The sequence below is a fragment of the Strongylocentrotus purpuratus genome, unplaced genomic scaffold (genome assembly GCF_000002235.5).
Source record: "Strongylocentrotus purpuratus isolate Spur 01 unplaced genomic scaffold, Spur_5.0 spur5_scaffold_13, whole genome shotgun sequence".
NCBI lineage: Eukaryota > Metazoa > Echinodermata > Echinoidea > Camarodonta > Strongylocentrotidae > Strongylocentrotus > Strongylocentrotus purpuratus.
Window position 1 is genome coordinate 36,330,058 of NW_022145598.1, and position 22,939 is coordinate 36,352,996.

General features: G+C 38.0%; 1 protein-coding gene across 1 annotated transcript; it reads right to left on the bottom strand.

The window, feature by feature from the left end:
• Positions 1 to 1,188: 1,188 nt before the first annotated feature.
• Positions 1,189 to 22,064, bottom strand: LOC757019 (squalene monooxygenase). The gene is made up of 8 exons (XM_001197240.3): positions 21,954 to 22,064; positions 21,724 to 21,846; positions 7,090 to 7,312; positions 5,979 to 6,159; positions 4,893 to 4,989; positions 2,758 to 2,924; positions 2,183 to 2,316; positions 1,189 to 1,433 (listed from the first exon to the last, which is right to left on the bottom strand). Exons 2-8 carry the CDS (start codon positions 21,829 to 21,831, stop codon positions 1,189 to 1,191), a joined length of 1,155 nt encoding a protein of 384 aa, XP_001197240.2. The 5' UTR covers positions 21,832 to 21,846; positions 21,954 to 22,064.
• Positions 22,065 to 22,939: the final 875 nt, after the last annotated feature.

The following is a 22,939-nucleotide window of genomic DNA, read 5'->3' on the forward strand; positions in this document are numbered from 1 at the left end:
TCCCACTAGCCTTTACTGATCGACTCACCTAGTGATTCGATCCCCTCTAGGAGATCAGCCCAGCATTTGACATCCTTGAAGGCAACCATCATCCCACTAGCCTTTACTGATCGACTCACCTAGTGATTCGATCCCATCTAGGAGATCACCCCAGCATTTGACATCCTTTAAGGCAACCATCATCCTACTAGCCTTTACTGATCGACTCATCTAGTGATTCGATCCCCTCTAGGAGATCACCCCAGCATTTGACATCCTTCAAGGCAACCATCATCCCACTAGCCTTTACTGATCGACTCACCTAGTGATTCGATCCCCTCTAGGAGATCAGCCCAGCATTTGACATCCTTGAAGGCAACCATCATCCCACTAGCCTTTACTGATCGACTCACCTAGTGATTAGATCCCCTCTAGGAGATCAGCCCAGCATTTGACATACTTGAAGGCAACCATCATCCCACTAGCCTTTACTGATCGACTCACCTAGTGATTCGATCCCCTCTAGGAGATCAGCCCAGCATTTGACATACTTGAAGGCAACCATCATCCCACTAGCCTTTACTGATCGACTCACCTAGTGATTCGATCCCCTTTAGGAGATCACCCCAGCATTTGACATCCTTTAAGGCAACCATCATCCTACTAGCCTTTACTGATCGACTCATCTAGTGATTCGATCCCCTTTAGGAGATCACCCCAGCATTTGACATCCTTTAAGGCAACCATCATCCTACTAGCCTTTACTGATCGACTCACCTAGTGATTCGATCCCCTTTAGGAGATCACCCCAGCATTTGACATCCTTCAAGGCAACCATCATCCCACTAGCCTTTACTGATCGACTCACCTAGTGATTCGACCCCCTTTAGGAGATCACCCCAGCATTTGACATCCTTTAAGCCAACCAACATCCCCCTAGCCTTTACTGATCGACTCACCTAGTGATTCGATCCCCTCTAGGAGATCAGCCCAGCATTTGACATCCTTGAAGGCAACCGTCATCCCCCTAGCCTTTACTGATCGACTCACCTAGTGATTCGATCCCCTTTAGGAGATCACCCCAGCATTTGACATCCTTCAAGGCAACCATCATCCCACTAGCCTTTACTGATCGACTCACCTAGTGATTAGACCCCCTTTAGGAGATCACCCCAGCATTTGACATCCTTTAAGCAAACCATCATCCCCCTAGCCTTTACTGATCGACTCACCTAGTGATTCGATCCCCTCTAGGAGATCAGCCCAGCATTTGACATCCTTGAAGGCAACCGTCATCCCACTAGCCGTGTAGGGATGACGACAGTTGAGTGCGTCACCTAGCAACAGGCAGCCGGGTTTCTGGACAGGCGCAGAAGGGATGTAGTAAGTAGGAACTATGCGAATACGAACAGAATCATTCTCCATAGCTGGTCCTACCATTTTCTTGAGATGCTCTGAAATTAAAAGTGAGTTAAGAGGAGAAATACTTAGTGATATCTCTTACAGCTACTGAAGTATATAAACGAGGAACAGTGAGCATTTTGCTTTTCGTTGAGGCTTGATTCAGCCTCTTTCCTTTATATTTTTTCTACTGTCAGTTTACCGCTCTGCACATGTCAAGCTAGGATGCGAGGTATGACACTGATTTACGAACATGCTACCATTTCCCTTGCAATACATGAAGTGATTTTGAAAAAAAGAAACATCTAATCAGAAATGTAGTTTTGTGGCGTTTGGTTCTTTAATCCCACTTTAACAAAAAAAAATGAAAAAAACATTATCATCAAAATAGAATGTAGGACTTATTATTTCAAGGTGGAATTTCACAATTTATTGTAGTTCTGCATAGCTTAAGCACCTTAGTACCTTAAACAGACATTTACATATTCAAACCTTAGCGTCATATTTTAAAGCGCGAATGCAGTTTTGGTGACCCCCCAAAAAAGAAAGATAAAGAAGAAAAAAAGTAACTTTCATCAGGTTTCTTTTACTTTAGTAGATGGAGGCGCGTGTTAAACCAACCAAAAGCTATATCTAATCCACTTTGTTTTAACAAATACTATACATATGCTTTAAAATATAAAAAGAATGTCATCATTATGTAATTTAATGCTGAATCTTAATACTTTTAGAAATGATTAGACATTTTATTCAAGCTCAAGATCGATTATTTGTGCCAGTGAGGAAGAATGGTGGCGGTTACCTGGGAGTTCCGGATAGATTGTTTCCATGATAAACTGCTTAGGGTTCTTTGGTTGAACCGAAGTGTCGATATCAAACATCAGCCGGAGTGTATCCGGAGCGATCCGGTATACAATTGTCGGGGTGGAATGACACCTAGATATCATAAGTTTATAATATAATTAAGGGTATGACCTTTTTATTCCTCTATAAATACCAAATGTATCGGTTGAAAAGTTTGCATTTTGCTAGAAATGTCATGTAATAACCGATATCGAGATATGTATAAACAAAAATAGATAGAAATATTTTCCTAGCAGAACTTTAATTATCAAAATCATCTTCAGGATCAAATAATCATTTTAATTATACGTTTGCATTGTATCGCTTTACTCCTTTTTTACGAAAATTATTTGCGAAAATGAACAGTTGTACGAGGAAACGTATTGATTTTATTGACGGATGAATATCTACCCAGGAATAAAAGTCACCCCTTGGCCCCCAAACACTGTGTGAAAAAGACCATTAATAATCTTTTATTAGTCATGTTCATCTTTATATCGTTTAAGCAAAATTGGACAAAGTAATCCTGCATACCAGAGCCCTTCAGCATGATGAGCTTTGAAGTCAAATGACTCCTTCAATTTGAAAGCTATGAAGTACGATGTTGGTTTGGTCATTTGATCAAGACTCGCCGTCGAGAACTGCTTGCGAAACTTAGAGAAGGTGCCATCAGCTACTATGGTCAAAGGAGCCCTAAGTATCTGTGCAAGGATAGAAAGAACATGTATCACTTTTAATGGAAAATTAAAAGATGTACAGTTACCTTATAATTTCGAGTATATCAAGCAAGCATCAGAATGAAACTTTGACTCTGTTTGGTCATTGAATTCGATTGTTCAGATCGGGCAGTTGGCTATCTCTCAAGGACGTTCTCAGACATAATTAAGTGAACAGTTCAGATGTGTCGGTTGAAAAGTGTAATATATATCAATGATAATGATGATAACTGCATTTATATCGTTACGTTACCAGGGGATGCAAGCCACTAGCCGTTAGCTTGAGGATAAATGTAGAATGGCAGAGGCATATTTGTCAAAAAATCTTTTTTTAAAGAAATCAACTTGAAGTAAGTACTTAGTTTTCAGAAATGCAGAGAGCTTGTTCCATAGGGACGGGATTACGGATTGAAATGATTTGAAGCCAGTCTTTGGGGATTTGGGAATAGGAAAGGAAGGAGATGATGTCGATCGAAATGAATATGATGTTCCCTGTTGCTGAAAGAATGAGAAGATGTATAGAGGAAGTGTGGTTAACAAAAATATAAAAGTATCCGGTATTGTATTCTCTTAGTAACTGGGTGCCAGTGTAGTTGGTGTAACAATAGGGAAACATGGGACCATTTCGGCTTTTGACATAGTGGGGACTTTTAGATTTGCACGTCGACATAGTGGACTGCTACGCGTGACGGTCCTTTTAAGGCACTGACAGTGCCTTAAAAGAACGTCACATTGCCTTAAAAGGACGTCACACGTAGCAGTCCACTATGTCGACGTGCACATCTAAAAGTCCATATTTATCGAGCACACTGATTCTGGAGAGGTTGGCGTCTTCCCAGGTCCTGCCTACGGAAACCCTCATGCAAGCATCCAAGCCTGGAAAGACCTATATAATCATGTAGGATCTAGGTATTAAGGGAATTGTTACTACCGTGATAAGGCTATAAATTAGCACTGCTGCCATTCAGTGATGCGCCAAGCGGTAATAGTGTCTATTCCTTGCACATTATTTTAGAGACAACATATTATCCACAAGTTTGTTAACGAAAATGTATGAACTGATGGGTGAGTAGGCCTGCCAAGAGCGACGGATCGTCTTTCAAAGTGAAGCGGGGGGGGGGGGGGCATCAACAAAAGGTACCTTGTGGGGGGTGGAAGAAACCTATCAAGAAAACCTGAAAGCGAAAAAAACACTGTATACCACTTTTAAACATTGATAATTATATTCCCTACGTTATGATTACATTTGTTAAGGGATGATTTCAAAATGTGTTTCTCTCTCCGCATCAGCGTCATCTCAGAGGCCTGATGTTTGTTTTGACGGTTCCCAATGTTTGCCTGCTTAAAAATAAATTGTTTGATGGAACAGTTGACACTTTATAGACGTTTGCTAATAAAAAGGCACATTCCGATTCGAAAGTGTCGACAAAAGGCTCGCTTGTTTCCTGCATGGCAAACAGTAGGGACTTTTAGATTCGCACGAAGACAATGGGGATTGCTACGATCGACGTCCTTTTAATGCACTGCCTTGAATGGACGTCACACGTTTCAGTCCACGCAAATCTAAAAGTCCCTATTACATGACTGAGTCGTCTTCAGACGTGACGATATGATTATCTGAATAATATTCTTTAAATAGAAACATTATATTTGCAGAATTCCTGAACAAATCTTGAGTGACTTTCATTAAGTTTGCACACTCCAGGACTGGGGAGGGGGGGGGGGGGTTGCACAATTTAGGCCCTCCTGTCACATTCCTATGCAGGTCAATATGCTAATCCAGTTTCTACGCAATTGCAATGCTCATTGTCTGATAAAACGTATGCCAGCCTCGAATTTGCCAAACTCCTTAGATGGATATAGGGTCTAGATCTATCTGAGCAATTACCACGTTATTAATTCTAAAATGGCTAAGACTGAAATAGAATATGTTAGATGTAGACATTTTCTCACCTCCTTCTCTTGTTGCCCCTTTTTCTTGTATTCTACACCTACAATCCGGCCCTTTTCTTCGACGATAGTCGTGACAGTACCTTCAATGTACGTTACACTGTATTGAAGAAAAGAAGGAATAGAAATGCTAACAAGAACTGCAATCATATCAGAACGATGTGCATGCATTAATTGACGCCCGTGTTTGTACGTGCCAAGCGAAAGAGCCTGACTATCCAGAGCAATTTGTATTAAGTCTGATAGGGGAGATAGGATAGGCGAAAGAAAGCAGCACCCCCCCCCCCAAAAAAAAAGGCCCAAAACGGACGGTGCCTGGACGGTCACGCATGAGTGATTCCGAAGAACAAAGATTTCAGTGACCTTGATGGGATGCTACAGTCAATCTGGTAAGTGGAACCGATGTATATTAGCCTAGGCCTAATTGTCAAAAATAAATGCATTGGATATGAATCCGCTAAAATTGAGTATTTCGGGCAAAGTTTTGTGGCCATAAGCGGCCACAACGTTTGCACGGCTTCGGTCTCTAAAGAGAGGAGCCGACCCTACCCAAGTAAGAGGCTAACGAACGAAAGAGACAGACATTTTCAGTCTATACAAAGACAGGCCCGTATGATAGTCAACGATATTGCCTCACATGCCATCAACTGAAAAGTATGTATCATATTTTATATGACTCTAACGTTAATCTCTCTATCACTTCACTTCTAAAATGAGTCTAGATTTTGATCCCTGACACTACTGTGAAAACTGGGGGGGGGGGGGGTGTTTCACAAATATCCTAAGTTGAACTTATCTATCAGTTGGACTTAAGAATTATGGAAAGCCGTCAGCATCTTTAAAAGTATTTTGTAGAAATTATTTTAAAAAGCATAAAATGTTGATTCATATCATCCTTATTGTCGATTATCTTGGGAGATTTCATGTTCTTGATGTGGAATTTATGAAAAGTCTAAAATACTTGAATTTCTGCTTTTGAATATATTTCACTTTAAGGCTCCAATGGCTGTCCATAATTTTTAAGTCCAACTTAGAGTTAAGTTCGACTAAGAATCTTTGTGAAACACCCCCTGGTGTTATGAAACTTACTTCTCTTCTGCCATTGCAGCCTTTCGCAGACTCATCACAAAGCGACCATGATGGAAGCAGGTTGCGGGTTGAATCTTCCCAGCTTTATCCTTGGGGTACTGGAAGTCGATTGGTTCTTTGGTAATTGGATCGTAAATCACAAATCCATCCATTCGGATTTCTTCGAAACCAGATGCACAATCTACAAGAATGAATTGTTTATGATTAAATACAATAATATAACCTTGAAATATGTCAGGTAAAAAAAAAATATGAGACGATCCAACCTAGCATGCTAGATGAGTTTCAAACACTGCTGCGTAGACTTCTAGCTAAGTCATGACAGCTAGACTCTACCCACACTATTCTTATCAAGGACTGCTCTTTAATGTTTGCCTCTTTTATTTCACATATTATCAACTTAAAGCCCGTCTGTACTAGTTTGGCCAGGGGATTAGACCATCCAGTGAGGTCATTGACAGGTGGCTATCTCATCAGCTCTGCTCTCAATTAATTGATTTGATTTGATATGATTTATTAAATAAAAAACATTCAAATAGCAGCCAGAGGCTGAAACAAATTGAATTAACATAAGAAGAAGAGGATCATGGGGGACCAACGGGCACCGCTAAGGCACTGTGTTTTTTTTTTTTTATATAAAGGGAGTAAGTAGCTACATGTAGTACAGTGGGGCTTTAAGTAATGATCAGGCCTATGTACCTTCTGCGCTCAACACTGCCTACATTCTTCATTTATCAAAGAAGCCTAACCTAGATTCTAAAATGTTCAAGAATTATCGTTCAATTTCTAACCTCCCTTTTTCGTTCGAAAGACTTGAAAGCGTTGTGTTCTTTAGATTTGATTCTTTGGATCTTCTTCAGTGTTTGTAGCTGTATTTTTTTTAACCGTTTCTTTACAGAGTAGCGGTTAGGTTGTAGTAATGGCTAGTCTAGTTCTAGTCCCTTTTATTGATTTTTTTAATATTCGCAGACTAAAAGCGTTAAGCCGAGTGATGGCGCGATCCATAGTGACGGCGCCATCCTTCCGGATCGGTTCTCGGGATCGAGCCGTCACTAATAAAAAAAAAATCAAGAAAAGGGTCCAGAACTAGACTAAGTAATGGTTGGCTTACCACCGAGGCCTAGTTCGGTCAGAGCTTGACGTCCACCTGGCTGGAAGAGCTCACCAACGATCCGATCTGGTTCCTTCATGTCTCGTTCAATCACTGTCACTTTACGTCCATCTCGTGCTAAAACAGTCGCCATAGCAGAGCCCAAAATACCAGATCCAACTATGATCACTTCAGGACCGTTGTTGTTTTCGTTGACTTTCATCCTACGTCTAGGTTTACGGGTCTGGTGGAGAGATAATTGAACACATATTTTTAACATTTGACGTATTTTTAGACTATACAAGAAGAAACCATCTAGTTCAATAAGCTTGTTATTGGTACAAAAATCATTTATTTACTACTGATGACAGTATATCAAAACAAGCAATATACTTTTTTCACACTTCACTTTTATTTTGCCGGTATCTAGTGTGCAGTCCGAAGGTTTGTAAATATTTATTAGGTAAATTTTAATATAGGCAGGAAGGGACTTCTTAAAAGGGCAAGCTGAATATATATTTTTTTTTAGCACTGATCTATTTCTATAATTCTTAATCTTGTAAACATACAGTGTAAACCGTGCTTACGTGATACCAACAGAATTCATATTTTCTGCATTATTTACTTGTACATTTTGAAGGATATTATGCGCGGGAGCGTATCGACCGAGAAGATTTCTTCATTTACATTTGTGTAAACGCTGCACTCTTGGGCCCTCCATAGCCTAAAAGTGTGTTGCAGTCTTTAGTCAGTATTTGCTATACATTTTTGTGTGTGCACTATTTCTAATTTTCCGTGGGTGTGGGGGGGGGGGGGGCGATTCCCTCTAAAAAAATTGAGGGCCCCCGGATCGCCGCCTCTGACTCGCACATTTCATTTTCAATTGCAGGACGCTCTAGCTGTGTCCAAGGGAATAGATCCTCGGAAGGTGGGGCATCTCACAAAAGACATGACAGTCAGACCGCAGCGTGCGCGATAATGAGGCTGTGCGGCAATTTTTATTCAGATTCCCGTTCGGTGAAAAGCTCGCTTACAACGCTCTCGTAAAACACGAGATCAGCCACGGGATTTTGGTAGCATCATTTTCTCGCCCTCGTATGGCTTACAGTGCAAATCATCATGGCGGAATCGTGGGGTAAGTCAATCTCTGAAATTTTCGCTGTTCTTTGACACCAAATTTGCCCAAATTAGTTACATTTTGGGCTTACTTTTATCGCAAACAAAAAGAGCGTTTTTTAGTCCTTGGAAATTAACTACTCATTACATAGTGTCGTATTTTGCTTGTTCCTGACTGGTATTGATAATATTATTTCGAATTTTTGCATCCTACGTCGTCTTTGATAACCAGTCCATCATTTGATGTTGAAAACACGTAGATGCAAGTAATGTTTGAATAAGAAATACGCCCAAATTATTGGACTATATTTTGGAAATCTACCGGAAGTAGACGGAAAATGATTAGAAACCGCGGGGAATTGCTATGGCTACGGCCTTTTAGTCAGGAATGGCGGGGTTTCTTGTGTGTCGCTGCACGCTGTGCCATTGTGTGGCGCATACAGCAGGAATTTATGTAGTCCCATGTGTATATATTTTTGTCAGCTTTTTAGTTTTGTTGTCGCAAATCGACAGCAATGTAAATAAATCGACTGCTCGTTAGTCATTGCTATTCATTATAAATCTAGATCAAATGATATGTTTTAAATGTATATTTACAAGGGTTTAAACATGTTTAGACAAGTAATGAAGGGGTTTGATAACTGATCGAATTGTACTGGAATCCTGAGCTGAGCGAGTGAGCCGAGTTGAGCTGAGCTGGATATTGGTTATTAGAATGACAAATTACTTACAGGATAATTAATTATATTAATTTGGAATTCTCAAACTTTGGTTCTGCCTTCTGCTTAACTCAAACCTTACAGCCAGCCACAGAAATGAGCAGCATTTCCTTGTGCGAGTTGTAGACCTATATATTAATATTATGATTATGAACAGAGCAGAATTAAAACAAAAAGCCAAAGGTAAATACTTACATTTTAGAACTTGTGCACATCTTGAAAAATGAAGGGAAAACTTCATGAATCTGACACCTGTAATTTGTTTTCATTTAAAAAAATAAATTTGAAAGCAAGCCAGTTTTGTCTACCATAAATGGCTAGCTACTTTGATAAGATCTTTTCAAATCCCCATACATTGAACTAAGACATTTTATTCTTCTTATCATTTGTTGTTGTTTTTCTGACAGACGCACTCAACCATCGAAGCTTGCGGGACATTGACAGACATCACACGTCAGTCTCCATTGCATTCCTGGATCAACATTTACTGGACTCCATGCCTTTGTTCGTTTTAATGGTTATTTATTTGAAGACTCAACCGCAGTTTTGCTTCACGTTGGAACAAACAATCTTGAACGGGGAGTTTGGGAGAAGGACGAGAAGGATTTTGTTCAGCTTATTCCTTTCAATAAAACGAAAATCTCTGATACTTCCAAAGTTCCAAGGTGGGATTCCGGAGCTTCACACGAACGATGCATTTATTATATTAATAGAAAACTGACTGAACTGTCACCTTTATACAATTTAACAATATTTAACTCTAATAATACTTTTATTCTCAGCGACACATTTAATGCGTGTGATGGTCTCAACATAAATGTCAAAGTCAGTTTATAAATAAAATATAAATATTAGAAAATGCAAATTTTATTCCTAGTCCTATCGCATTTATTATTTGTAGTAGTGTTAAATAATACATTTTTTTGTCCATTTACTAGGCTATTCAGAAGAAACTAGACCTGGTTTTCTCTTGGGTTAGTTGGCATGAATTTTGATTTAGAAATGTGAATTACACAGACCTGTTAAATAATAGCCCCCCCCCCCACAAAAGAAAAACAATCTTTTTAAAAGATATATTTTGCAGATTTGTATTTCATCCAGAAATAGTACCTACACAGGGTAAACATAATATAAATAGTCAAGCATTGACATATTTTGATATGTTGGTGATGATGATTGTGATGGTGGTGATGGCGACGGTGGAGATGATGGCTATGGTGATGATGATAATGATGACGGTGATTATGATGATGGCAGTGGTGATGATGTCAGTGGTGATGGCGATCATGATGGATATGGCGATGATGATGATGATGACGGTGATTATGATGGCTATGGTGATGATGATAATGATGACAGTGATCATGATGACGATGATTATCTTGATGGCAATGCTGATGGTGGTGATGATGAGGGTGATTATGATGGCAATGCTGGTCGTTAACGTGATGGTGATGATGGCAATTAATGGCGATGTCGGTGGTGCATGGTGATGATCATGATGACGGTGATTGTGATGCAATGCTAATGGTGGTGATGATGATGTAGGTGGTGACGGCGATGATGGCTATGGTGATGATGATAATGATAATGATTGTGATGGCGATGACGATTGTGATTGTGATAATGATGTTGAAGATGAAAATTAGAATTCTACAAGTTTTATTTGAGCCTTTCAGCCCACCGCACACTTATATTTCTATCCAAGGGTCATATTACACACAAACAAACCCCGAAAATAAATTTCCAGATATATATATATTCCGCGGGTCACTTTAAAACAAAATCAAACAGAAAAGAGAACAAGGGAAAGAATTTTGTAATATTTTATTTCCAGGAATACACATGAACTGGAGTAACGCAATTGACAAAAGAATTATGAAATAAAATATTACCATCATCGAATGTCTGGGAATTACCAAAAGAAATTCCTGTTTAAGGCTCTTCTAATTAGCCCATGGTTTACAAATATAAAAACACATTTCAGAACTTTTACAACCATGAAATTAATAGCAGGGATGGGAACAATCATATTTTCAATTTTCAATAACATTGCCCCCCCCCCCCTGAAAGTTTGTATTTACACAAACATACATTTCATAACGAATAATGTGTCTTCTTTGTTAAAATGATATCAAAGCCTGGCCAAAAATAGCCTTTATAGACACTTAAATCCCCTCTTCTGTCCCTATAGAGCTGGAATTCTTTATTGTACTTGTGTGCGTATCCGTATCCAACTTTGTACTTTCCGTTCACTTCTATAATTATGTAGCGCATGAGTATCGTACACAATAATAAGTATGTGGGGCAATACAAAAGCCTCTACGACCGGGGGTTACGCACACGAGAGTAATTCATGAATATCCCTAATCTCCGTCTATTTTCCGTGCGTGTTCACGTATAGCGCGCAGACTGGTTGGACCGCGAATCGACGCATAGCTATATATAACGTGGTATCCCCGGTTGATCTCGATGCGAAACGCTCGTCGATCGGCCATGTCTTATTTTCCGCCGGAGTCTATTATGCATTAGCTACTACTTTGCTTGTTCCTGACTGGTATTGAGACAGACATTCACAGGAAGTATAATATTATGTTAGGAAAATATCTACATTATGTGGTAAGCCAAAATTCAGCGAGATGCACCCCCGATAAAAATGGTTATTTAACGTGTATATCCGACTCTTCAAATATTTTTTTTTGCAAGTTTTTTTTGGTGTTTTTTTCACATTTTGAAACTTCACTCACTATTTATTGAATAGTACATTATAATGTTTATAGTTCTGGCTCAATATTCATGACGAATTCAATGTCATTAAATGAATCCTGAGCATAGCAGAAAGATGAGAACTGTGCCATGTTTTCGCTTATTACGTATTCATGAGGAGCAAATTCGTGCATACGATATGAATAAATGGAAGCGAATTCGCGCACGCTGCGGTCTGACTGATGAGGAAATATGTGTACAACATCCTCATCGCGAGCGTGCAGTTTGTGACACGCTGTCGTGTGAAAGGCCAGGGAAAGACACAGACACAAAACCTCCATGGGTGCGATGTGACGTGTGTGGACGTATAGCCGCGCTCCACCTACTTTGTGTTTTGCTCAAAAAAGTATCCACACAAAAGGACTATGTTTGCCTTATCTGTAAAGCGACCTATCAGTAAACCTCAATTGTAGGCCACAGTCCATGGGCCAGTACCCAATTTTTCATATATCGGTCCCTTTCTGGATTGCCCCGCCCCCTTCCCCCAAAGAAAAAAGTATTTTCAAATTGTTACATGTGTGCACAATATAATTATATTGATGTCAACCTAACGAAAGTGGTAATTTCATTATGTGTATTGACCTCCTTTAAATTTATATTGATATGAAAGACTTAGAAGACAACATTCCAAAGAGTGTAGGGCATGCTTGAAAGCACCTTCTAATATGTCCTGACTAAAATATGCAATATTGTTCAATTTCTGAATTATTTGTTGAAAAACTTGCTTGCTGGACACTGGTGGACATACATATGGACCTGCCAAACTTTGAAAAATACATATTCTTTACTTTTCTATTACCTTCTATTCCTTGAAAATGGATAGGATAAGTTTCAAAATGAAGTTTAAAATCACTGTGTTACAGCAACATTTGCAGGTTTCTCTTGTAAACTACTTCGAATTTCATATTAAGAACTTCGTATACGTCAATATGCATAATTATGTACTCCACAACTGCACATGCATTTCCGTGATTTTAAGCGATTCAGTTTCTTTTGCGCAGGCATTTTGTTCATTCTTCAAGGCAAAGTTTGGGTTTTTTATGGTTGACTGGCGGCGGTCGTGATGAGATCAAAGCCTAGAAGCATGTATGGAATGTCATTATGATACTTTTGACAGAGTCAGGTGCATGAATATATTATAGTACCGATCAGTGTCCATTGTTGTAGGTCCATGGTCCTATCGATAAGCATAATGGTTTGCTTTAGTATCATATAACAAATATAACAAAAGACAAGTATGGTTTTCCCTGAAAATTACATTACAATTACAATATATACTAGACTTTAATTCGTCACTTTTACGAATTAGGTGATACGTATGCTAATGATTTTTTTCAAAGAGAGAGATGTTTATATTTATCAAAAAAGTGTTGTAAGTCTAAGCTCCCAAGTGCTATGCACATGGCAGAACTTTTTAATACTAGAAGCACTTCTCAGTTGAAGAATTTAGCGAGTTTTACCCGCCTTATTATGTTGAAATTTAATCAAAAAACAGAGAAAGAAGATAGTTCAAGCATTTCAAGAAGTACAATTAGAGCTGAACCTACACGTACTCGTAGCGGTAGGATATTGAAACAGCCTACTTTGTTTACTATTTAGCTTGTAAATAGACTGCATTATACTTATCCTTTTATTATTGTCAGTTTGTCACTATCTACATTCATTGTACATGTACATGTACTGTATATATAATTTGTGTTTACCGGGTGAGTTTACTAGTTGGTTCATTGTTCATGTTTGTACTTTCGTACACTATATACCTATTATCGTTTTTATCTTTGTGTCATTATCTATGTATAATGTATGTGAGTTGTATTCATAAGTCATGCATTGTTATTTATACTTATATGTTTGTTTGTACTCTCATACCCCGAGAGGGGGTCAAAGAGTCAATAAAATTCTACAAATTCTACAAATTCTACATAATGAAGAATGCATTTTCACGATTTCATATCGTTATATAAAATGCTTCTCCCATTATGTTCTATCCATATGTCAAGTTTCTACTGTTTAGCCTTAATCATTATTGATGTATGTAAGATATATTGAGACAATTTGACCATTGACCCTAATTAACATAATGAGGCCTACACATACACATTACATATTGCGTGGTAAGAATGAAGTAAGCGAGGGAAAATGAAGGCAATGACAAACGAGTGAGAGAGAGAATATTAAGTGTTCTTTAAATTATTAGACCCAGTACTGAGGATCTTTTTATCTGCCACGTTTTTGTTTAATATTTCAGCAACGAATTGACAGTTTTGGTAGACATATTGGATGTATCATAGCAATAAATTCTTGGCACATGACGTATTGTGTATACGATAATAATGATGAGAAGAAGAAGCATACAAATAACTATAAGAATAATAACAATAACACATAATTACTATAATAATGATTATAATTACGATATTTACTATAATAATTAATATAACAATGATAATAATGATTATTATGATACTGCTGCTATTACTACTACAACTACAACTACTATAAAGAGGTAAATGGAGAAGAAGGGGTAGGAGAAGAATCATTTCAGCGATATTAGTGAGTATATTCTCAATGATTGAGGCATACACATACATATTACATATTCCGTGGTAAGAATGAAGTAAGCGAGGGGAAATGAAGGCAATGACAAACGAGATCGAGAGAGAGAGAGACAGAATACGGCCGGGTTCAAATTAAGTTTTCTTTAATTACTAGACCCAGTACTGAGAATCTTTTTGTCTGCCATGTTTTTGTTATTTGATGGCTTTTGAAGCTACATAGAAATGCCGTCTTTTGTCACCAAATATTGTTCAAATAGCATTGTAGAGAGTAATGCAAAGTCGTAAGCCATGAGAATGTCGATTTCTATCTCGTTCTGCTAAATAATCCGAACAATAGAATCAACCAAGTAGAATCAACTGTTCAATGAATTTATCATGAGTTCTGAAATTTCAATTCGTTACTGCACGCCATAATAGTATTAAAGAGCAGCAATGGCGAACGATTGTCGCTAAAATTCAGAAATTGTTGCTTAGATTGATTAAATTACCATGAGACATCAAGCTACATAGAACTATGATCGACAAACATGATATTGTTTTGAAAACAGTCTAAAAACATTGGAGCTAGAATGAATAAGAGATAATGTGGTCATGTAAACAAGTGCATTATGTCCATGCTTTTCCCCTAGTTCCAAATCATGATTGTATTCTCTATTTATTTCTCCTATATAATTTATTTAATTTTAAAATAGAAATTCTAATGTTCCTTCTTTTGGCTTGATAATATTTCAGCAACGAATTGACAGTTTTGGTAGACATATTGGATGTATCGTAGCAATAAATTCTTGGCACATGACGTATTGTGTATACGATAATAATAATGAGAAGAAGAAGCATACAAATAACTATAAGAATAATAACAATAACACATAATTACTATAATAATGATTATAATTACGATATTTACTATAACAATTAAAAAACAATGATAATAATAATGATTATTATGATACTGCTGCTATTACTACTACAACTACAACTACTATAAAGAGATAAATGAAGAAGAAGGGGTAGGAGAAGAATCATTTCAGCGATATTAGTGAGTATATTCTCAATGATTGAGGCATACACATATTACATATTCCGTGGTAAGAATGAAGTAAGCGAGGGGAAATGAAGGCAATGACAAACGAGATCGAGAGAGAGAGAGAGAGAGAGACAGAATACGGCCGGGTTCAAATTCAGTTTTCTTTAATTACTAGACCCAGTACTGAGAATCTTTTTGTCTGCCATGTTTTGTTATTTGATGGCTTTTGAAGCTACATAGAAATGCCGTCTTTTGTCACCAAATATTGTTCAAATAGCATTGTAGAGACGATGAACAACTACTAACGCAAAGTCGTTAGCCATGAGAAGGTCAATTTCTATCTCGTTTTGCTTAACAATCCGAACAATAGAATCAACCAAGTAGAATCAACTGTTAAATGAATTTATCATGAGTTCTGAAATTTCAATTTGTTACTGCACATCATAATAGTATTAAAGAGCCTGGGGGAATTCAAGTTCAAACGTGGTTTTTGACTTCCATAACGGTGGCATAAAAATAATGCTGAATTCTTTCGAGATTTTTTCTCAGTTTTTAATTGATTATACTTTTGTATGCGTTTGTTGGAAAATGACAAATTCCTAAATTTACAGCCAGGCAAGAAATATGATTCTTGAGAAAAGTTAGGGCCCGGGGATCGGCTGGAATCGCAAGCCTCGAGCTTCCCCCCCCCCACACTTTTTTTGAACAGGTATAGTAAAGAGAAATAGAAATAAAGAGAGCAAGAAAGAAAGAATAGTTAACTAGCTGCTCATCTGACCGAAATTAAACGCCTAAAAACCCTGAGCTTCCGGGCTTTTGTCCCCTGCACCCCGCCTAGGGCCCTAGACTCCACTGGATGCTAATCTGACGGAAATGTAATGCCTAAAACCCCTGTTTTCTGGGGTCTTCGCCCGCTGGACCTCACGCCAATTAGTGTCCTGCCAGTGTCACAAACAAGGTATAAAAATATGTTCATCTAACCGTAATCAAATGCCTAAAACCCCTGAGCTTCCCGGGTCGGACAAGGTATCAAAATTTGTTTATCTGACCGCAGGCGCGTAGCCAGGGGGGGGGGGGGATAGAAAAAAAATAGAGAGGAGAGGAAAGGAAGAGGACGTAGGGAGAAAAAGGAGCAGACAAAAAAAATCTTTGAAATTCAGACAATAATTAAGAGTATAGAAAACGGTACAACGAATCGTCTTCTATCTCTAATAATTTAATGAAACGTCAAAGCTTCCGCACTTCGCGGAGGGGGGGGGGGGGGGCTGAATTAAGACAAGGATTAAGAGTATAGAGAACGGTACAACGAATCGTCTTCTATCTCTAATAATTTAATGAAACGTCAGAGCTTCCGCGCTTCGCGGAGGGGGGGCTGAATTAAGACAAGGATTAAGAGTCGAGAACGATACAACGAATCGTTTTCCTTCTCCGATGATTTAATGAAACGTAAAGGCTTCCGCGCTTCGCGCAAGAGGGAGGGAGGGAGGGGGGAGGGGGACTGAATTAAGACAAGGATTAAGAGTCGAGAACGGTACAACGAATTGTTTTCTTTCGTCAATGATTTAATGAAACGTAAAAGTTTCCGCGCTTCGCGCGGGAGGGGAAAATTGCATTCAAACGAGGATAATTTTCGAGAACGCTATAACGAATCGTCTTCTTTCACTAATAGTTTAATGAAACGTCAAAGCTTCCGCGCTTCGCGGAGGGGGGGGGGGGCTGAATTTAGACAAGGATTAAGAGTCGAGAACGGTACAACGAATTGTCTTCTTTCCCTAATATTTTAATGAAACGTCATATAAGCTTCCGCGCTTTGCGGAGGAGGGAGGGGGAAACTCGCCCCTCCCTACACCCCCCTGCATTACGTCACTACTGGTCACCATTACGTACCAATATTTGGCTCGAATAATTTGGCCCCCCCCCTAAGAAATCCTGGATCCACGTCTGCTGTTATCTAGTACCCTCACCTATCAGAAGCTGCTTGTTTTGTCATAAGTTTGTGGTGGATGTGACCTCATGTTCGTTACAGTTTTGAATTTTATAAATACCACATTTATATTTTTAAACAACAATATTTAAAAAAAATGTATGCATCGAAGTTTTTGTAATTTAAGCTTCTAGTTTTATTGCAATCCAATCTGAGCCATTTGAGGTCACGATAAGTTAGAAAATGGTATTAATACTGAAAATCGTATCATAAAATATTAAATATTTTTGAAAAATAGTAATGTAACTGACTGATATGAAAAAGAAATATTCGTGGCTGTGTACAAAGATGTCCATCTGTTTAAAGGGCAATCGAACCCTTGTAATAAGTTGATTTGTTGGAAAGAAAAAGAATAACAGAAACAGAATGGCAAAAGTTTCAAATAAATCGGACCGATAATAAGGAAGTTATGAACGTCACGTTGGAAAACGCAAACAGCGGTTTTTTTCAAAATATCCTTTTTCTTTCATTAAACTAGGAACTAAATAAAGCGAATTATAGCGTGTACTTGTGACAGAGAGAGAGAGAGAGAGAGAGGGGGGGGGGGGGGGGGGAGAGAGAGCGAGAGTGAATGTGGCATCGGTGGATGTAATAGTATAGAAATTATACAGTGTCCCGCTAAGCATTGAATGTGTTGTCACGGGTTACTGTCTGAAAAGGTTGAGGCTACCGTTGAAAGGAAAGTGGAATGGCATTACACCTGTTATAGATAGGAGTTTTTTTTTGTAGATGACTGTATATAATGTACTAGAGTAACAGTGGCCAGGGCCACACCCAATGAAGTTGGCTTGGTGTACGGAGGTCTTGGTGTACGTAGCAGCTTGCTTTAAAGCAATATAGCTAGCTGCTTGTCCACACACTGTAGAAGACAAGTTGAGAAAGATGTAACTTCTTGCTTTATACGTTTTGCTACATGATAATTTGCAGCTTTAGTAGCTGAGATTTCTACGAGAGTTGATGCGAGACGGGACATTCGGACACGTGGCCGACAGATCACCAAGAACTTGGCGTCTCCAGAAGAGAACGCAAAATGAACAGTTTGGTGAGCGGTAGTGGTGCCGAGAATGTTGACAGACTATAATGGAACTTGTTGAGATACCAAATAGTTCAATGAACTTGAAAGACACATCTGAAGAGATGTCAAAGGCTTAGCAGAGCCATATTGACTATTTCGAGTTTGAGTGTGTATTGTTGATTCATGTATTGTATAAAGACGACTTTGAAAGATGTAGTCAGGTCTGGAGTTAACTGTTCACGTGACAAGAAGTCAGTTATTGATTGTCTTGAGAAGATAACATGATTGTTTGAAGGTATAATTTGTAGAGTTCATAACTAAATAAACGACAATACCGGTCTGTTTATTGAAGTTAAGGTAATGTTTGTCAAGAACGAGAAGTGTATGAGATAATTGATTAAGCTATGTGTTATATAGACAAGTCAGGTCTGTTTATATAGAACATTATTGGTGTAGACTTCATGTATAACAAATTATAGAAAGATTTCATACATGTTACAAAGGTGTTGATCATTTATATTTGATTGACAAGGTTGATTGTATTTTGCTGGGACCGAGTGTTTTGGGAAAAATATTGTATTATTTCGCTCGTACCATTTTTTTTGTCGGAGACTTTTTTTTGCTTTACAATAAAGCTTGATTATAATTACGAGTATCGTAAATGTCATGTGTTTAGGTTTGTTTATTTGAGTGTACCATGTGACAATGAATGTTCGAAATATAAAATCATTATAAGTATATGTGAGTCTCAAATTGGTAGTTTGGTTAGTGGATTGTGACGTAGGACATGGATAACCCTACAACTTGCCGTGTACAAAAATATCACTATTACCTGTTTTTCTCGTTAATTTTATCTCTCTTGGGGCACTACTCAATATATATATTATAGCTATCATATTATTATAGGTCCTTTAAATAGAAGAAACCCCCCTGAGCCATGAGCTTTTGAAAATTAAAATTTTAGTCATTTTATATGTTGGAACAAATGTGAAAGTAGTCAGGCACTGCATCACATTGTCATTACCGCTTCAGCCAATTTGAAGTCGAAATGTCATAATGAATTTTCGTCTCCTCTATAATTATTTATTCCTTAAAAACCCACCTGTTTCACGATATCGGTACAGTTCCTTCCACTTTTTAAAAGAGCTATAGAATTACCCATTAATTTAGATTAGGAATTTAAACACCCCAGTGTCCCCTATTTTGTCGACTTTGAACCTGTCTCCTTGAGGCTTGAGCTATGTCCTCATCAGCTCCAGATTGCCAAATAACCCGCTATTTCTGATTTGGAAAAATAATGCCGAAGTTAAATATCGCGTCATCTCGAGACTCGACCTCGAAACTTGAAACTTGATGACAATAAACGGCTGTTGTACTATTATGTTGTAGCATAACGTGGCAATCTCGCGGCAGATGATTGATCGTCAGTTCCGGGTTTAAAGATTTAAAGGCCTAAAAAAAAACGTGACGGGTTACAGTTGATACTACTCTCAGCCTTTTCACACACAGCTACAATTCTATAAACATGACTAGTATAAACGTGTTTCGAACGTGTTTAAACTAATCACGAGCCTTTCACACACAGAAATTTCGGTGCGATCGTTAATCGTTTCGTGATTAACTACTGCTCGTAAAATGCGCAGTAGTGCCATTGCGCATTGAAGGTCATGTCATATCAAGCGCACGTTGTAGCATAACGTGGCAATCTCGCGGCAGATGCATGATCGTCAGTTCCGGGTTTAAAGATTAAGAGAAAACTAAATTTGAACCCTGGACAGACCTAACAATTGTATACTATTTACTTTCCGAATTTGTTTAACTTGTTGAGCGGGCGAGCGAAAACTTTTGGACCTGGTTTTGGTTACAATTTGATTTTGTCATTAAAAATATCAGGTAAAGACGCCACTTCGTTGTCATAATATTGGTCTAGGAGACCTGGGCCCGACCCTCTCTCACCTCCACCCACTTGCACCCCAACCCTCTCTCGCCTCATATATGCATATGCGCAAGAATGATAGTCAAGGTATAGGGCGTGTTTTAAGTCAACTGGGATTTATCTATCAAATATGATTCAATTGCGTGTCATACTTCTGCGAGGGAGCGAGGCATTCGAGCGAGGTTATTGGCTATCCCTCTCGTCGTAGGAGCCATTTGAATTATTCATAAGGAAACCTTACTAAAGTTTTGTGATTCATATATTAAAAGAATCAAATACCTCTTGAGTATTATTCCTGATGCTCATTACTCCACTACATTTCGATTGAGAGGCCACGTTTTAAAGTGACTCGGTAACATTGTTGAAGGTCGATGAAAAAATGCTTAATTTTTGTATAAAATGTTACTTATTATATTCCTTCTACTGTACTATCCCTCTGACATGCAAAAAATCCCGAAAAAATTCTTAAATCGCAAAGATATCTATGGTTTTCTTTGAAGGCATCACTGTGCAACACTGACCCTCAAACAGCGATTAACAGTAAATTCTCCCAACCATTTTGAATTTTCCCATGAAAAAAAAAGACATAAAACAGGCTATTATAAATCTGTCAACACTGACATGTTAGGAATGGTATGTAGAGCCTATTTGTTGCCTTGTGACGATTTACATTCACCTAAAATGTATATAAATTGTAATAAGATAGTTGGGAGAATTAAAAATTCGATAAGATCAGTTTTTAATTTTTTTCCCATTTGGATTATGAATAACGTTCCGTTTTTACTCAAACGTTCAGATTATCTTTAATTGTACATCTTAGCACCACTATCTCTCATCTGAAAAATGTTACCAAATACCTTTAAATATTTCTAGCATACTTCTTTTTATCATGCAATCCCGTAAATATTGTTTACATTATTTTATTTACATGTCCTTTTAATGCAAACAACTCTAAAATTTTGTGATATAATGTATGGCTTATTATATAATTATCTGTATTAGTCATTAGAAGCATTGATCTAATGCATTTAGTGATATTGAAAGTAGTCAATATTCTTATGTTTCAGACACAGGCGAATTACATCAAATGATCTGTATCTGTTTAGTTCTATTCATTTAACAGTATTAATGGAACAGCAGCATTCATTTGGAAATATCATGCGTATGGTTTCTCCTCAAAATAAAGATAGCTGATATTGATTCACAATTTAGGTTATAAAGATATCCGTTTGCTTACTATTTCCCTCAACTCATCCACCCGTGTATTGCCTTCTCATTCATTCGTTTTGTCTTCTCTTTCCTTCTGACCCCCTCTCTCTCTTTCTCTGTCTCCTTTTCTTACATTAAATCTACATCGTTATCATTTACCTATAGAGTTAATAATATTATTATGTTCCTCTCTCTCTCTCTCTGTCTCCTTTTTACATCAAATCTTCATCATTATCATTTACCTATAAAGTTAATAATATCATACGTTTCTCTCTCTCTCCCTCCCTCTCTCATTCTCTCTGTCCCGCTCTCTGTGTTTTGTTACCTTCTTAGTGACTTCTCGAAGGCCAAGGCGCCAGCCCAGTTGGTAAATGAGCGATGAAATGAGCACTACGGCCGAACAGGCGATGATCACATCGGCTCTAAACTCCATCGTGCAGTTTCAGTCCTATGGATAAGAGCACAGTAAACATCAGGAGTTAGAATGTTAAGCACATAAATAATGACTATACTACGGTAACATTCTCAAAAAGAAATGGGTTTTTAAAAACATACTTGTGAAGTGGAATGAAAATCGATTGGTTGGCTAGGCCCACTTTCGAATTAGACGACTATTAAATGAAATAAAGCGACTGGGCATCGATGGAAGTATGTCAAAAATGATACTGCGACAACGTTAGTTATATCACAACTATGTATTGGTAAACATACAGCAGTTAATGCGCATGCGCGAGATGCTCGACACGCCTGAAAACGTTTACAACACATGGGTTCACAGAGATACAAGATAATGAAGAACAAAAATTAGGGCTCATTGGTGAATCATAATACAACTCCCACTTGTGATTTGTTATTTGTTTTTTTCTTTCTTTTTTCGTTCAAGGGTAAGGGACCTTCAGAACCATGAACCGTGGGTAAAGGTGCGCCTTCATAAAAGCAAGTGCCTCCCATCCACTGCAAACAGAGAATAAACGTTATGTAGTTTACGGTCTTGACACTATACCTCTTATCTCAGTTTATATCGTAAGACGGATAATAAAGGGAACGTATTAAACACAATATCTACTTATAGTGCAATTTTATATTTCATCTATGTCAAGGTCAGTTGTGAAATCACTCTTTTTATCTATTTGCCCGTACTTAGTACGATTGATTATGATCGGTCTTATTTACACAAAATAGCCGCATCAATATCAATACTGATCTTCCCGAAAGCCCTGAAATCGTTATTATTTCCCAAGAATCGGTGTTAACGCTGTCCCTTGCTTAACCCTTCGGAAGATCGCGATTTTTTTTTACTGCCGTTCACCCTTATGAATGGAAACAAAATGTTCATTTCACAGTGGCTTTAGTTTAGAATTTATGTTTTCAAAGAAAGTGTTCAAATTTGAAGATACATCTGCAAAGATACCTTTCCATTCATTTAACGAAATAGGGAGCCTTGGAAAGTTTTGAATAAATTGTTTTATCTTTTCAATATACAACTTCTAGACCCTCTTGTCTTCTCTACCCTTGCTTTTCTTTTATTTTGCTTGTTCGTT